Raw genomic sequence first — 17,989 nt, forward strand, 5'->3', positions numbered from 1 at the left:
AATACAAAAATTAGCTGGGTGTGGTGGCGCACTCCTGTAGTCCCAGCTACTTGGGAGGCTGAGGCAAGAGAATCGCTTGAACCCGGGAGGTTGAGGTTGAAGGGAGCTGAGATTGTGCCACTGAACTCCAGCCTGGGCAACAGAGCGAGACTCCATCTCGAAGGAAAAAAAAAAAAAGAATGGGTGAAAAAATGCTCAAGTGGGAGTTAGATACAACTTTGAGTAAAAGAACGGCTTGATGGAAAGAAAGAGACTGAAATAGACCAAAAAGTGCTCACCTGCTCCCAAAGCCCAACAAATCATTAATCCAACAAGATTTCATTACCTTCTACTCAATTACCTCATTATGATATAGCCAAACAAGATGTTATCATTATCTAATAAAACTAAGCTTCATCATGTGAAACAGTACACACGTCTGTATACTATTTTACAAACCCTGAAGCCCATGAGAGAAAGATGGTTGTATGAGGAAGGGAACTGCCTGTACAAAATTATTTTAAAAGTGTCCGGGCACAGTGGCTCACACCTGTAATCCCAGCACTTTGGGAGGCCCAAGCAGGCAGATTGCTTCAGCTCAGGTGTTCGAGACAAGTCCGAGCAACCTGGTGAGACTCCGTCTCTACTAAAACTACAAAAAATTAGCCAGGCCTGGTGGTGCACACCTGTGGTCCCAGCTACTTGGGAGGCTGAGGTGGGAGGATCGCTTGAGCCCAGGAGGCAGAGGTTGTAGTGCGCTGAGATCATGCCATTGCACTGCAGCCTGGGTGACGGAGTGAGACCCTGTCTCAAAAATGTGAAAGTTGAGAAGAGCCATGACACAGAAAAATTTTAAGTTGTGCACTCATGTTTTGCAAAAGCCAAAAAGGCTCAAACTTAAGTGAAGGACAGAGCAAGGAGCCATGTGCGCTGACATGAACCACGCATCTCCAGGGAGAACAAACAGAAGGCCAGATGGGCTGAACGTGGGGTTTCCCCCTCTGAGTCAAGGACTCCTGGGGATTCCCGCATGAAATTCAGGAGGTTAGCGTCAGCAAGGTTGGCATTTTCTTCTTTTGCAAATGAAGATGAGAAAACACAGAGGTGTGGGCAGCAGCCGTGCATTTGCACCAGCAGAAACTGCCACGGAGATTTTTGGATAGAGCCAACTCAAAGCCAAGTGGATGGCCATCGAGGCTCAGAACCAGAGCAGCTATTGAAACACACGAGGCTCAGAACCAGAGCAGCTATTTAAATGCATGAGGATATCACAGTTTCTATCGGATAGATTTTGTGCATACGATGATGTGGAGAGCTCAGTTTTTCCTTATACCTTTTACATGCATGTCAACTTCATTGATTCGTAATGTGATGACTTTTAGCCTGTACAATGAGGCATCAACAGACATCCAGAGGTTCAAGGCCCGGAAAGGCTCCGTACTGAGCCCCTGGTCACCAGATCAGACTCATGCTCTTACGCTTGAGCCTTTTTGGCTTCTGCAAAGGTGTTCAAGGCCCAGAAAAATCTCTGTCCTGGACAGAGCTCCTCCAAGATAAGGAAGAACTGAGACGAATTCATGTTGAAATCTCCAGCCCTAAGCATTGTTTATGATCCATGACCATCTTTCCATAAATGACAACAAGGGAAAGAAGGAGAAAGAATGGCAGAAAGGAAGAAGTCAGTCAATAATGGGCATTGGGTTTGGAAAGTCTTTTTTTTTGAGACAGAGTCTCACTCTGTCGCCCAGGCTGCAGTGCAGTGGCGTGATCTCGGCTCACTGCAACCTCCGGCTCCCTGGCTCAAGAGATGCTCCTGCCTCAACCTCCCAAGTAGCTGGGATTACAGGCGCGCACCATTATGCCCAGCTACTTTTTATATTTTTAGTAGAGACAGGGTTTCTACTAAAGTAGCTGGGATTACAGGCATGCACCATCATGCCCAGCTACTTTTTATATTTTTAGTAGAGACAGGGTTTCACCATGTTGGCCAGCATGGTCTCGATCTCCTGACCTCGTGATCCACCTGCCTCGGCCTCCCAAAGTGCTGGGATTACAGGTGTGGGCCATTATGCCCGGCCTGGAAAGTCTTAAGTGAATATGATCCTGCATATCTAAAACCAGACCTACAGTATGATGTTTATAAAAGCAGACATCATATAACAGTCTTTCATTAAAAGCAAAGGGTGCCCAGGCATAGTGGCTCACACTTGTAATCCCAGCACTTTGGGAGACCAAGGTGGGAGGATTGCCTCAACCCAGGAGTTCCAAGACCAGCTTGGGCAACATGGCAAGAGCCTGTACCTCCAGAACAATTTGTTTATTTTTTTGAGACCGCGTCTCACTCTGTCACCCAGGCTGGAGTACAGTGGTGCAATCTCGGCGCCCAGCCGCCAAAATAATTTTTTTTAAATAAGCCGGGGCCAGACACAGTGGCTCATGCCTGTAATCCCAGCACTTTGGGAGGCTGAGGCGGGCAGATCACCTGAGGTCAGGAGTGTGAGACCAGCCTGGCCAACAAAGCGAAACCCCATCTCTACTAAAAATACAAAAATTAGCCGGGCATGGTGGTGGGCACCTGTAATCCCAGCTACTCGGGAGGCTGGGGCATGGGAGTCGCTGGAACCCGGGAGGCAGAGGATGCTGTGAGCCGAGATTGTGTCGCTGCATTCCACCCTGGGTGACGGAGCAAGACTCTGTCTCAAAAATAAATAAATAAATAAATGAATGAATAAATAAATAAATAAATAGAGTTTGGCATGGTGGTGCGTGCCTGTAGTACCAGCGACTCGTGAGGCTGAGTCAGGAGGATTGCCTGAGGCCAGGAGTTTGAGGTTGCAGTGAGCCATGATTACATCACTGCACTGCAGCCTGGGCTGACAGAACAGGATCCTGTCTGAAAATAATTAATTAAAATTCAGGTGGGGTCAACAGTGAGCATCATACGCATTAAGGTTTTTATTTTTCCAAGCTCATCTCCACACATCATTTAAGCTAGCTGATTTAAACTTCCCCAGGTATGCAATTGATGCTCCCTCCCCCTCCCCCATCCCCTCCCCATCCCCTCTCCTTCTCCCTCCCCCACCACCTATTCTTCCCACACCCCCTCTCCTTCCCCCTCCCCCACCTCCTTTTCTTCTCCCACCCCCTCTCCTCCCCCCCACCCCCTCTCCTTCCCCCTCCCCCACCCCCTCTCCTTCCCCCTCCCCTGCTCCCTCTTCTTCCCCCACCCCCTCTCCTTCCCCCTCCCCTGCTCCCTCTTCTTCCCCCACCCCCTCCCCGTCCCCTCTCCTTCTCCCTCCCCCACCACCTATTCTTCCCCCACCCCCCTCCTTCTCCCTCCCCTGCCCCCTTTTCTTCCCCCACTCCCTCTCCTTCCCCCCACCCTTCTCCTCCCTCCCCCACTCCCTCTCCTTCCCCCTCCCCCGCCCCCTCTCCTCCCCCCTCCTTCTCCTTCACCCACCCCCTCCCCCTCTCCCCCTCCTTCACTGACAATAGTAGAATGGGTTAATTCCAACTGTCCTCATGTTCCCAGTTGAAGGGAGACCTGAAGAGGTCCCACCTAAAGAGGAGTCAGAGCTCATGATAAGCTTTTAGAGAGATTTTCAAAAAGAAGAGCAGAAATCAAACATCGAGTGTCTACAGGGCATGGATGCAGAAAAAACAAGTATCCCACAAAATTGTTCAGATTCTGTCAGGAGGTTGTGTTTGAACAAAATTCAGAAATTGAAGTCCTAAACCCCAGGACCTCAGAATGTGACTGTGTTTGGAAATAAGGTCTTTAAAGTGGTGATTAAGGTAAAATGAGGTCACTAGAGTGGGCCCTGATCTCATCGAACTGGTGTCCTTATAAGAAGAGCATATGAGGACACAGACACACACAGAGGGATGACCCTGTGAGGACACAGAGAGAAGACGGCGCCTACAAGCCCAGGAGAGAGGCCTTGGGAGGAACCAGCCCTGCCCACACCTGGATCTCAGACTTCCAGCCTCCAGGACTGTGGGAGAATCAATGTCTGTTGTATATAAGCCGCCCATTCTATGGTAATTCTGTGATAGCAGCCTGAAATAAACTAAGACATCTCAGGAGAAGAGGAGATGAAAACACACAGAGAAACGACCCTGTGAGGACACGGGGAGAACACGGTGTCTCCAAGCCCAGGAGAGAGGCCACAGGAGGAACCAGCCCTGCCCTCATTGTGATATTAAACATCCAGCCTCCAGAATTGTGAAAACTAAATTTTGGCTTTTTATTAACCTCCAGTCTCCTTCAGATACTTTGTTATAGCAGCCCTAGTAAAGTAATAAAGATATATGGTTATTTCCTTCCAGGAAACCATGTGAAAAAAAACACAGGATCGATATGGAAGCAGCACATATATCTATTTCCAAAAGAGTACAACAATTTCCTGTGTTTTCCAGGTTTTGAATATCACCTTTATGAGTTTTGTGGATCTGACTGAATTTTCTATATGCAAATCAACATTTGCATACATGTCTAAATGAACAACTAAGTAGCTCACGTTAGGTATAAAATACAACTAACTGCCAGGCATGGTGGCTCACACCGGTAATCCTAGCACTCTGGGAGGCCAAGGCAGGTGGCTGGCTTGAGCTGAGGGGTTCAAGACCAGCCTGGCCAGTGTACTGAAACACCATCTCTACTAAAAATACAACAATGAGCCGGGCGTGGCGGTGCCTGTCTGTAAACCCAGGTACTCGGGAGGCTGAGGTGGGAGAATTGCTTGAACCCAGGAGGTGGAGGTTGCAGTGAGCCGAGATCGCAGCACTGCAGTCCAGCGTGGGCTGACAGACTGAGACCCTGCCTCAAAAACAAAAACAGCAACAACAACAAAACCCAAAAAACAAAAAACACAAGTAACTGTCAAAGTCATCACCTATGATAACATGCATGCCGAGTCTCGCCAGATGCTTCGCCGTCGAATAGCCGATGCCATCTGTCCCTCCCGTCACGATAGCCACACGGTCAGGTTGTCGGGGGAAACCTGAAAAAGAGGAAGAGAAAATCATCAAACTAAGATTTAAAAGCAGAGCACATATTTGTGAGAATTAAGCCTCCAGAGACGCAGGATGCCAAAGGGAGGGATGGTTCCATTCCTTCTGCTTCTGTTCCTCTTGAATTCCCACAGGCTCAGGAGGCATGGATGTATTAAAGTGGATTAGTCTCGCGTAATGACAGTGCAATGAAAAACCCCCTGATAAATCCCGTCATCCCCCACGAGTCCCTGGCAGGCGCTGGAATATGCCGTCCATGTGACTGGCAGAAAGGCCTGCGGCATGGATACCCTTTCAGAGGCGAGCGAGAATCCTGAACTAACCTCTGCTCTCGGGGCAGCACTGGGCAGGACACCTTTGTTGGTTTGCGTTGTAAAATGTAGACTTTATCGGGATGTAGGCATGGTGGGGCCAACAGATCAGGAGGCTGCTCTTGAGCAAGTGGTTTGTTACTCACAGGTTCCAAGAGGAGGGGCGTGTCACACCACTCAGGACCACACAGGGGCACACCCAGTTTGGTCAGGTGGGAAGACAAAGGGGACAAGAGCTCTCCTTGTGGTTTCCAAGGGAAGGAACAGGTGAGGAGGCTTAGCGCGGGCTGGTGTGAATGATTTCAGCAGACTCTGGGGCACAGGGGCTGTCCCTGACTCTCTGGTACCTGGTTTTGGGGTGGTTACGGCAGGTGGAGAGTGACGTGGAATGGGCAAGCCCAATAAAGGAGATGGTTGGGGGCGGATTCTGGCTTGGTGGGTTTGCATACGAAAGACAGGCTCACAGATGGGTTGTTCACCACCTCCGGGGATTCACTAGCCGTGGGAGGGGCAGGGTCTCTAGGGCTGACACGGTCACGGAAGTCGTGCATCAGAACCCAGAAAATAAAAGACATGGTAAATACGGTTTGCTTCAAAGCTGCTGAGAGCACAGGTGCAGAGAGCATCTCACCTGAATTTCTGGTTAAGACAAGTGATCCACATTTGGACAGAGATTTGTATTTCTTTTTCTTCCTTCCATTTGTCCTCCCTGCCTTCTCTCCATCTTTCCTTCCTTCCTTCCCTCTTTCCTTCCTTCCTTCCTCCTTCCTTCTCTTTTTCCTTTCTTCCTTCATTCTTTCCCTGCCTCATTCCTTCCTTTCCTCCCTCTCTCCTTCCCTCCCTCCTTCTTTCCTTCCTTCCCTCCCTCTTTCCTTTCTTCATTCCTTCCTTCCCTCCCTTTTTCTTTCCTTCCATTCTCCTTCCTTCTTTCCTTCCTTCCTCCCCTCTTTCCTGTCTTCACTCCTTCCCTCCCTTTTTCCTTCCTTCCTCCTTCCTTCCTTCTTTCCTTCCTTTCTTCCCTCCCTCTTTACTTCTTTCCTTTCCTCTTTCCCTCCTTTCTTCTTTTTTTCATATATTTATTTTTTATTATACTTTAAATTCTAGGGTACATGTGCACAACGTGCAGGTTTGTTACACATGTAGACATGTGCCATGTTGGTGTGCTGCACCCATTAACTGGTCATTTATGTTAGGTATGTCTCCTAATGTTATCCCTCCTTGTCTCACTCCTTCCTTCTTCTTTTCCTCTTTCCTTCACTCCCTCTTTCCTTCCTTTATCCTTCCATCCTTTCCTCTTCACTTCTCTCACTTTTTCCTTCCTACCTTCCCTTCCCTTCCTCTTTACTTCCTTCTCTCACTCTTTCCTTCCTTCTTTCCCTCTTTCCTTCCCTCCCTCTTTTCTTTCTTCCCTCCCTCTTTCCTTCCTTTCTTCCTCCTTCCTTCTGTCCCTATTCCAACCCTTCCCTTCTTCTTTTATAAAATATGTGCAGAGCCCACACTCGGTGCCCAGCATGCAGGGAACGAACTAGACCGACATAAACATGTTCTCTGCCTCCAGGAGATTTCGTTCCCCTGGGTAAGATGCCATCCATTGTAAATACACAGATGTGTCTGGCAATAAGCCAGAACTTTCCAGATCTCACACCTTCCAGTTATGAGTGAACTTCAAAGGAAACCCCGAGCAAAGGAAGAAGAGGAGAGGTCGATGCGGTGATTCTGGATGGAGGGTGAGAGGAAAACCCTCCGAGGAGGGCCTCCTGAGCTGATGCTGTGACGGGAAGAGCAAAAGCCCAGCACGCCTGCGATATTCCAGGAAGAGGAAGGCGGCTGGCTGGAGCCAAGCACGTGGAAAGAGGGAAGAGAGGAGGGAAGAAGGTGCAGGGGCACCCCGCACAGTTCGTGAGCTTCTTTCTCTCCGGCAGACCGGGCGTCATCACAGGGCTCTGAGCTGAATCTGTGATATGTTTCACAGGAAGGAATGAAGGGATAGATTCATGGAGAATCCCCTCGAGCTGGAGGAAGACATGGCTATCAAGGGTCCCCTGCAGCAGTCCCAGGGATTGACGGGGGAGCTCGGCCACAGTTCAGCACCGGTGGTATGAGAGGTGGTGGATTCAGAACGTGTGTCACAGGTGCAGGCAACAGGTGTGCTGGTGGGAGTCAGACATCTGGTGTGCAAAGTCAAAAACCAATCACAAGGCAAGGACAGAGACGGGGACACGATGAGGCAAGAATGAGTCCTTGTACAGGGGGCTGAGAAAATGCAAGAAGGGAACTTCCATGAATTCCCTGGAGAAGGGAAGACTGACGGAAAAGTGGATTTTGTAGGCAGGAAGTCAGGCAAGTCGCTTTCTGTGAATTATTACAGACACATATGACCTTTTTCAAGTTTTGTGCAGGAGATTATTTTCTTCAACATATTTGGAATGTTCTTTATTAAAACATTAAGCCTGAGTGTCCACCAACAGATATTCTGATTTTTTAAAATACGGCACATATATAACATGGAATAGTACGCAGCCATGAAAAGGAATGAAGTTGTGTCTTGTGCTGCAGCAACACAAAGTGAACTAGAGACCATTATCCTAAGTGAAACAACTCAGAAACAGAAAGTCAAATACCACACGTTATCCCTTATAAGGGGAGTTAAATAATGTGTACACATCAACATAGAGCATAAATTAATAGACATTGGGGACTCAGAGGTGTCACAGGGTGGGATGGGATGAGGGACGAGAAATTACCTAATGGCTACCATGCGCGTTATTTGAGTGATGGCCTCACTAAAAGCCCAAACATTAGCACTATGCAATATATTCGTGTAACACAAGTGTACTCATACCCACGAATCTATAAAAATACAAAGGTAATTTAAATAGCAATAAGGATTATAAATCATTCTGCTATAAAGACACGCGCACACGTATGTTTATTGCGGCACTGTTCACAATAGCAAAGACTTGGAACCAACCCAAATGCCCATCGATGATAGACTGGAGTAAGAAAATGTGGTACATAGACACCGTGGAATACTACGCAGCCATAAAAAAGGATGAGTTCGTGTCCTTTGCAGAAACATGGATGAAGCTGGAAACCATCCTTCTCAGCAAACTCACACAAGAACAGAAAACCAAACACCGCATGTTCTCACTCATAAGTGGGAGTCGAACAATGAGAACACATGGACACAGGGAGGGGAGCATCACACACCGGGGCCTGTCAGGAGGTGGGGGCTAGGGGAGGGAGAGCATTAGGAGAAATAGCTAATATTGATGACGGGTTGATGGATGCAGCAAATCACCATGGCGCCTGTCTACCTATGTAACAAACCTGCACATTCTGCACATGTACTGCAGAACTTAAAGTGTAATAAAATAAAATAAAATAGAATAAAATAAAATAAAATGAAAAGGCCTATGCTACTTTTACATTTTGCCTTTCCCAAGTGTAAAAAATTTCGTGTCTCCTCTCCCCCAAAAATAATTCCAATGTTGAAAACATTCCATCGCCAGGGTGACGGTATGAGGAGGTGGGGCCTGTGGGGGAGGCTCTTCAACATATAATTTATTTGTCAGCCTGTACATTTCATTGACAGAATTGTGTGAACAGTCCTCTCGGTGTGTAAGACTTTTACTATTTGGCTTGATACACGCGTGAATCGATGAAAAGTTCTGTCCACCTAGAACACTGCATCATAAGTTTTCCACACGCTTAGGTTTTCTGCTGTATTCCTCGTAACCCGAAGGTAGAAGTTGTACAATGACATTCCCATGTTCCTGACCCAAGCTAAGGGACTTGGAATTGCTACATGTAGTCTCAGTAGATGTATTGATGTTCTTAATTTACTAAGTTTATTTTAAAAATCGGAATATATTATTAAATCCTAATTACGAACACGCACGCTATGCTTATATGCTATGTGTGTATAAGTCTGTGTCTGTGAGGGTGTGTGTGTGTGTACATGCTGCGTGTGTATAAGTTTGTGTCTGTGTGAGGGGCTGTGTGTGTGTGTATATGCTGTGTGTGTATAAGTCTGTGTCTGTGAGGGTGTGTCTGTGTGTGTGTATATGCTGCGTGTGTATAAGTCTGTGTCTGTGTGAGGGTGTGTGTGTGTGTGTACATGCTGCGTGTGTATAAGTATGTGTCTGTGAGGGTGTGTGTGTGTGTGTACATGCTGCGTGTGTATAAGTCTCTGTGTGAGGGTGTGTGTGTGTGTGTACATGCTGCGTGTGTATAAGTCTGTGTCTGTGTGAGGGTGTGTGTGTGTGTGTATATGCTGCGTGTGTATAAGTATGTGTCTGTGTGAGGGTGTGTGTGTGCGTGTATATGCTGCGTGTGTATAAGTCTGTGTCTGTGTGAGGGTGTGTCTGTGTGTGTGTACATGCTGCGTGTGTATAAGTCTGTGTCTGTGTGAGGGGGTGTGTGTGTGTGTACATGCTGCGTGTGTATAAGTCTGTGTCTGTGTGAGGGTGTGTCTGTGTGTGTGTACATGCTGCGTGTGTATAAGTCTGTGTCTGTGTGAGGGGGTGTGTGTGTGTGTACATGCTGCGTGTGTATAAGTCTGTGTCTGTGTGAGGGTGTGTCTGTGTGTGTACATGCTGCGTGTGTATAAGTCTGTGTCTGTGTGAGGGTGTGTGTGTGTGTGTACATGCTGTGTGTGTATAAGTCTGTGTCTGTGTGAGGGTGTGTGTGTGTGTGTATATGCTGTGTGTGTATAAGTCTGTGTCTGTGTGAGGGTGTGTGTGTCTGTGTATATGCTGCGTGTGTATAAGTATGTGTCTCTGTGAGGGTGTGTCTCTGTGTGTACATGCTGCGTGTCTATAAGTATGTGTCTGTGTGAGGGTGTGTGTGTGTGTGTACATGCTGGGTGTGTATAAGTCTGTGTCTGTGAGGGTGTGTGTGTGTGTGTACATGCTGCGTGTGTATAAGTATGTGTCTGTGTGAGAGTGTGTGTGTGTGTGTGTACATGCTATGTGTGTATAAGTATGTGTCTGTGAGGGTGTGTGTGTGTGTGTACATGCTGCGTGTGTATAAGTCTGTGTCTGTGAGGGTGTGTCTGTGTGTGTACATGCTGCGTGTGTATAAGTCTGTGTCTGTGTGAGGGTGTGTGTGTGTGTGTACATGCTGGGTGTGTATAAGTCTGTGTCTGTGTGAGGGTGTGTGTGTGTGTGTACATGCTGTGTGTGTATAAGTATGTGTCTGTGTGAGGGTGTGTGTGTGTGTACATGCTGGGTGTGTATAAGTATGTGTCTGTGTGAGGGTGTGTGTGTGTGTATATGCTGTGTGTGTATAAGTCTGTGTCTGTGAGGGTGTGTATGTGTGTGTACATGCTGCGTGTGTATAAGTCTGTGTCTGTGTGAGGGTGTGTGTGTGTGTGTATATGCTGCGTGTGTATAAGTCTGTGTCTGTGTGAGGGTGTGTGTCTGTGTGTGTACATGCTGCGTGTGTATAAGTCTGTGTCTGTGTGAGGGGGTGTGTGTGTGTGTGTGTACATGCTGTGTGTGTATAAGTATGTGTCTGTGTGAGGGTGTCTGTGTGTGTACATGCTGTGTGTGTATAAGTATGTGTCTGTGTGAGGGTGTCTGTGTGTGTACATGCTGCGTGTGTATAAGTCTGTGTCTGTGTGAGGGTGTGTGTGTGTGTATATGCTGTGTGTGTATAAGTCTGTGTCTGTGAGGGTGTGTGTGTGTACATGCTGCGTGTGTATAAGTCTGTGTCTGTGTGAGGGTGTGTGTGTGTGTGTACATGCTGCGTGTGTATAAGTCTGTGTCTGTGTGAGGGTGTGTGTGTGTGTGTACATGCTGTGTGTGTATAAGTCTGTGTCTGTGTGAGGGTGTGTGTGTGTGTGTACATGCTGGGTGTGTATAAGTCTGTCTGTGTGAGGGTGTGTGTGTGTGTACATGCTGCGTGTGTATAAGTCTGTGTCTGTGTGAGGGTGTGTGTGTGTGTGTACATGCTGCGTGTGTATAAGTCTGTGTCTGTGTGAGGGTGTGTGTGTGTGTACATGCTGCGTGTGTATAAGTCTGTGTCTGTGTGAGGGTGTGTCTGTGTGTGTACATGCTGTGTGTGTATAAGTCTGTGTCTGTGTGAGGGTGTGTCTGTGTGTGTACATGCTGCGTGTGTATAAGTCTGTGTCTGTGTGAGGGTGTGTGTGTGTACATGCTGCGTGTGTATAAGTCTGTGTCTGTGTGAGGGTGTGTGTGTGTGTACATGCTGCGTGTGTATAAGTCTGTGTCTGTGTGAGGGTGTGTGTGTGTGTACATGCTGCATGTGTATAAGTATGTGTCTGTGTGAGGGTGTGTGTGTGTGTGTACATGCTGCGTGTGTATAAGTCTGTGTCTGTGTGAGGGTGTGTGTGTGTGTGTACATGCTGGGTGTGTATAAGTCTGTGTCTGTGTGAGGGTGTGTGTGTGTGTGTACATGCTGTGTGTGTACAAGTCTGTGTCTGTGTGAGGGTGTGTGTGTGTGTACATGCTGCGTGTGTATAAGTCTGTGTCTGTGTGAGGGTGTGTGTGTGTGTGTACATGCTGCGTGTGTATAAGTCTGTGTCTGTGAGGGTGTCTGTGTGTGTACATGCTGCGTGTGTATAAGTCTGTGTCTGTGTGAGGGTGTGTGTGTGTGTGTATATGCTGCGTGTGTATAAGTCTGTGTCTGTGTGAGGGTGTGTGTGTGTGTGTACATGCTGCGTGTGTATAAGCCTGTGTCTGTGTGAGGGTGTGTGTGTGTGTGTACATGCTGGGTGTGTATAAGTCTGTGTCTGTGTGAGGGTGTGTGTGTGTGTACATGCTGCGTGTGTATAAGTCTGTGTCTGTGTGAGGGTGTGTGTGTGTGTGTGTACATGCTGCGTGTGTATAAGTCTGTGTCTGTGAGGGTGTCTGTGTGTGTACATGCTGCGTGTGTATAAGTCTGTGTCTGTGTGAGGGTGTGTGTGTGTGTGTATATGCTGCGTGTGTATAAGTCTGTGTCTGTGTGAGGGTGTGTGTGTGTGTGTACATGCTGCGTGTGTATAAGTCTGTGTCTGTGTGAGGGTGTGTGTGTGTGTGTACATGCTGGGTGTGTATAAGTCTGTGTCTGTGTGAGGGTGTGTGTGTGTGTGTACATGCTGGGTGTGTATAAGTATGTGTCTGTGTGAGGGTGTGTGTGTGTGTACATGCTGCGTGTGTATAAGTCTGTGTCTGTGTGAGGGTGTGTGTGTGTGTGTACATGCTGCGTGTGTATAAGTATGTGTCTGTGTGAGGGTGTGTGTGTGTGTACATGCTGCGTGTGTATAAGTCTTTGTCTGTGTGAGGGTGTGTGTGTGTGTACATGCTGCGTGTGTATAAGTCTGTGTCTGTGTGAGGGTGTGTCTGTGTGTGTACACACATATTTCTCAGCCCCAAAATGCCAACTTCCTAGTCGAGAAAGAAAACACTAAAATCTTCCAGCTAAAGTTAGAAAAGCAGCAAGTGTCCATCCTGTTCTCTGTGATGCTTTTTTTTTTTTTCTTTTGAGCTGGGGTCTCGTTACACTGCCCAGGCTGCAGTGCAGTGGTACAATCATAGCTTGCTGCAGCCTCGACCTCCTGGGCTCAAACGATCCTCCTGCCTCAGCCTCCCAAGTAGCTGGGACTACAGGTGAGAGCCACCACAGCCGGTTATTTTTTTTACTATTTTTTTGTAAAGATGGGGTCTTGCTGTGTTGCCCAGACTGGTCTTGATCTCCTGGGCTCAAGTCATCCTCCCACCCCGGCCTCCCAAAGAGCTGGGATTCCAGGAGTGCGCCCTGTCCTTTAACATGTTATTGGAGATATTATCCAACGTGGTCAGATAAATAACTACAACAGATACAAGAACTGCAGAGGGAGAGTCAAAATATACTTTGCAGATGACATGATGGTATGCCAGGAAAAAACTAACAAAATCAACATTAAACAAATCCAAGAAGAGAATTCAGGAAGGTAGTCAGAAAATTCAGAAGCAAATATCAACAGCTTCCATAAATACAGAAACAACTGGCAGCTTAAAAAGGCATGGGAAGAGACAGTCCTGCTGATAATACAGAAACAACAGCAACAGTGAAATGAGACTTGGTCATTGAGAGTGTGCAAAGCCTCTATCAGGAAACCTTCAGGCCCCTCTGTACAGACATAAAAGTAGAGCTGAGGCCATGGCAAGATGCCCTCGGGTCTCGGTGAGAACGTCATGCCACCATGGTTTTGGAGGTGCCCGTGGAGTCTTCCCTGAAAACACACAGTGAGCCGACTGTGCCACGGCACTGCAGCCTGGGCAATGCGGTGAGACCCCAGCTCGAAAATAAATAAACAAATAAATAAAAGCATCACAGATTGCAGAGTAGATCCTTGCTGCATTTCTAACTTTAGCGAGAAGAGTTAGTGTTTTCCTTATGGAACGGGAAGCTGGCACTGGAGCTGAGAAATCTGTATGTACCCACACAGACACCCCCGCACACAGACAGCAGGTTGCAACAGTCACCAGACACCACCCACCCGGTGCCTCTGCAGATGGACAACATGTTTCGCAAGATCCGGCTTCCTCAGGCTTTTGGGTTTTCACAGCCTGTGACTCAGCATGATCAGAAAACCAGCTGGACGCTCCTTCTACCCAATGCCTCTCGCTCTCTTTTTTCACAGGTGTGGGGCACCTACACCGTCGTCTGAAAACCTTCCTCCACTTCTTCTGCCAGCGCCTGTTTCACCCTTCACACAAGAGTCTCCCTAGTCAACCTGTCTGACCCTTCACACAAGAGTCTCCCTAGTAAACCTGTTTGACCCCTCACACAAGAGTCTCCCTAGTCAACCTGTCTGACCCTTCACACAAGAGTCTCCCTAGTCAACCTGTCTGACCCTTCACACAAGAGTCTCCCTAGTAAACCTGTCTGACCCTTCACACAAGAGTCTCCCTAGTCAACCTGTCTGACCCTTCACACAAGAGTCTCCCTAGTCAACCTGTCTGACCCTTCACACAAGAGTCTCCCTAGTCAACCTGTCTGACCCTTCACACAAGAGTCTCCCTAGTCAACCTGTCTGACCCTTCACACAAGAGTCTCCCTAGTCAACCTGTCTGACCCTTCACACAAGAGTCTCCCTAGTCAACCTGTCTGACCCTTCACACAAGAGTCTCCCTAGTCAACCTGTCTGACCCTTCACACAAGAGTCTCCCTAGTAAACCTGTCTGACCCTTCACACAAGAGTCTCCCTAGTAAACCTGTCTGACCCTTCACACAAGAGTCTCCCTAGTAAACCTGTCTGACCCTTCACACAAGAGTCTCCCTAGTAAACCTGTCTGACCCTTCACACAAGAGTCTCCCTAGTAAACCTGTTTGACCCTTCACACAAGAGTCTCCCTAGTCAACCTGTTTGACCCTTCACACAAGAGTTTCCCTAGTAAATCTCTGGCCCATCACTTTCCTTCTTTGTGTGTGCTTCTCAAAAGACCCAAACCGGTCAGGCGCAGTGGCTCCTGCCTGTGACCCCAGCACTTTGGAAAACCAAAGACAGGCAGGTCGTTTGAGCCTAGGAGTTCAAGACCAGTCTGGGCAACATGGTGAAGCCCCATTTCCATAAAACAGAAAAAGGAACAAAAAAATTAGCCGGGCATGGTGGCACACGGCTGTCATTCCAGCTACCCGGGAGGCTGAGTTCAGAGGATCACGCAAACCTGGGAGGTTGAGGCTGTGAGGAGCTGTGATCATGCCATGGCACTCCAGCCTGGGTGACCGACTGAGACTGTCTCAAAACAAAACAAAACAAAAAAGACGGCCAGGCGTGGTGACTCACAATCCCAGAACTTTGGGAAGCCGTGGCGGGAGGATCACGAGGTCAGGAGATCAAGATCATCCTGGCTAACACAGTGAAACCCCGTCTCTACTCAAAATACAAAAAATTAGCCAGGCGTGGTGGCGGGCACCTGTAGTCCCAGCTACTCAGGAGGCTGAGGCAGGAGAATGGTGTGAACCAGGGAGGTGGGGATGGCAGTGAGCTGAGATTGTGCCACTGCGCTCCAGCCTGGGTGACAAAGCAAGACTCCGTCTCAAAAGAAAAAAAAACACCAAACTTTGTCCAATCCAGAGTTGACAGACACCTAAGTTTGATTCCATGTCTTTGCTATTATGAATAGTGCTGCAATGAACACACAGTCTATGCGTCTTTTTGGCAGAATGACTTACTTTCCCTTGGGTAGATACTCAGTAATGGGATTGCTGGCTCAAACGGTAATTCAATTCTTAGTAAAATGTGGTGCATCTATACGATGGAATACTACGCACCCATTAAAAAGCATAAAATCGTGTCCTTTGCAGCAATAGAGATGCAGGTGGACGCCATTCTCCTACGTGAATTAACACAGAACCAGGAAACTAAATACCACACGTTCTCACTTCGTACTGGGAAGTAAACATCAAGTACACATGGCCAGAAAGATGGGAACAAGAAACCCTGAGGAATTCAATGGGGCAAGGAAGGGATAGGGCAAGGGTTGAAAAACTATTGAGTGCTATGCTCACTACCTGGGTCATAGGATCCTTGTTGTCCAAACCTCAGCATCATGCAATATACCCAGGGAACACACCTGCACATCTACCCCCTGAATCTAAAATAGAAGTTGAGGCCGGGCACAGTGGCTCACACCTGCCATCCCAGCACTTTGGGAGGCCAAGGCGGGTGGATCATGAGGTCAGGAGTTCGAGACCAGCCTGGCCAACATGGTGAAACCCCATCTCTACTAAAAATATAAAAATACAAAAATTAGCTGGGTGTCATGGTGTGCATCTGTAATCCCAGCTACTCGGGAGACTGAGGCAGGAGAATCGCTTGAACCCGGGAGGCAGAGCTTGCAGTGAGCCGAGATCACGCCATTGCACTCCAGCCTGGGTGACAGTGCGAGATTCCATCTCAAAACAAAAAAAATTTTTTTAATTTAAAAAATAAAATAGAAGTTGGAGGGGGAAAAAAAAGATCTAAACTGATACAACCCTAAAGGTGTCAGAATGACCCACGTCGATATGCAAATTTGATGTGATCCAATAAAAATAGTTCACAGAATTTCTTTTAGGCAAACTGGACGAGTCGATTCTGAAATTGCTGTGGGGAAAAGAATTGCAAATGAGGCGGCAAAGAGGAAAATTCTGATATGTATAAAGACTGAGAACACACCGGCCCTGTAGGAGATGAACATTTGAGAAGCCTCTATAATTAAAAGGGAGGTACCACAGCCATTAATGGAGCAAGGAACAGGGTACAATTTCCAGAAATAGGCCAACTGCACGTGGAAATTTAGTATACGACAAAAGGGGCAAAAGATGAGTGTTTTAATAAACAGTGTTGGGGCACGCGAAGCAACATTAGGAAAGAGATAAAACTAGAGCCAGACCTCACAGTGTGCATCAGAGTGAACTCCAAGACAAAAACAAAGTTAAACCATGAGAAGATTCCAGGAAAGCAGGAATCATTACTTTAACCTCCGCAGAAGGAAAAGGCTTCCTAAGCAAAAATTCAGAAGGGTGGTTAGATAAATTTCACTACTAAAAAAACCATGTGATTAAAACACAGGCCGGGGCGGTGGCTCACGGCTGTAATCCCAGCACTTCGGGAGGCTGAGGTGGGGGTATCGCTTGAGGCCTGAAGCTCAGGACCAGCTTGGGAAACAGAGAGAGGCCTCATCTCTACAAAAAACTTTAAAAATTAACCAGGCGTGGCAGTGCGTGCCTGTAGCCCCGGCAAGTTAGGAGGCTGGGATGGGAAGATCGCTTGAGCCCAAGAGATGGGGGCTGCAGTGAGCCAAGATCACGCCACTGCACTGCAGCCTGAGTGACAGAACAAGACATTATCTCAAAAAAAAAAAAACAAATCTCCATAAGCAAAGTAAAAAATTAATAATGAGCTGGGAAAAAATTTGCAACTTCTGTCGGAAATATTAACAGCTATTTTTCAGATATCTAAAAAGTTCAACTCCAGAAAAACCCCAAACATGCTACAAAAAAAGACAAAAATATCAGTTTATATAGAGAACAGGCTCAAATGGCCCTCAACACATATGTTCTCCTTTATATCTAACACCTAATTCAGACTGTACTGAAATACTATTTCTTTTTTTTTTTTACTTTAAGTCCTACGATACGTGTGCAGAATGTGCAGGTTTGTTCCACAGGTATACATGTGCCATGGAGGTTTGCAGCACCCATCAACCCGTCATCTACGTTTCGAGCCCTGCATGCATTTAGGTATGTGTCCTAAGGCTCTCCCTGCCCTTGTCCCCCGCCCCCCAACAGGCCCGGGTGTGTGATGTTCCCCTCCCTGTGTCCCTGTGATCTCATTGTTCAACTCCCACTTATGAGTGAGAACATGCAGTGTTTGGTTTACTGTGTGAGTTTGCTGAGAAGGATGGTTTCCAGCTTCATCCATGTCCCTGCAAAGGACATGAACTCATCCTTTTTCATGGCTGCGCAGTATTCCATGGTGTATTTTTCTAACTTATTTATCTATTTATTTATTTTTTAGACAGAGTCTCCCTCTGTCGCCCAGGCTGGAATACAGTGGCACAATCTCGGCTCACTGCAACTTCCGCCTCCTGGGTTCAAGTGATTCTCCTGCCTCAGCCTCCCGAGTAGCTGGGACTACAGGCGCCTGCCACCTCGCCCGGCTAATTTTGTTTTTGTGTTTTTAGTAGAGACGGGGTTTCACCATGTGAGCC

General features: G+C 47.5%; 1 protein-coding gene across 9 annotated transcripts in view; it reads right to left on the minus strand.

Moving 5' to 3' along the window:
* The window catches only part of LOC102121273 (polyprenol dehydrogenase), a 389,469-nt gene that overhangs the window by 265,104 nt on the left and 106,376 nt on the right, over nucleotides 1-17,989 (minus strand). For all 9 annotated transcript variants that reach the window (XR_010584122.2, XM_074030407.1, XM_074030409.1 and 6 more), the window contains exon 2: nucleotides 4,875-4,982. Coding sequence is in view for 7 of the 9 variants with exons in the window: in XM_074030407.1 (XP_073886508.1) it covers nucleotides 4,875-4,982 (108 nt within the window). In the remaining 2 variants the exon portion in view is untranslated. The remainder of the gene's footprint in view (nucleotides 1-4,874; nucleotides 4,983-17,989) is intronic.

The sequence above is a fragment of the Macaca fascicularis genome, chromosome Y, assembly GCF_037993035.2.
Source record: "Macaca fascicularis isolate 582-1 chromosome Y, T2T-MFA8v1.1".
In the NCBI taxonomy this organism is placed as follows: Eukaryota; Metazoa; Chordata; class Mammalia; order Primates; family Cercopithecidae; genus Macaca; species Macaca fascicularis.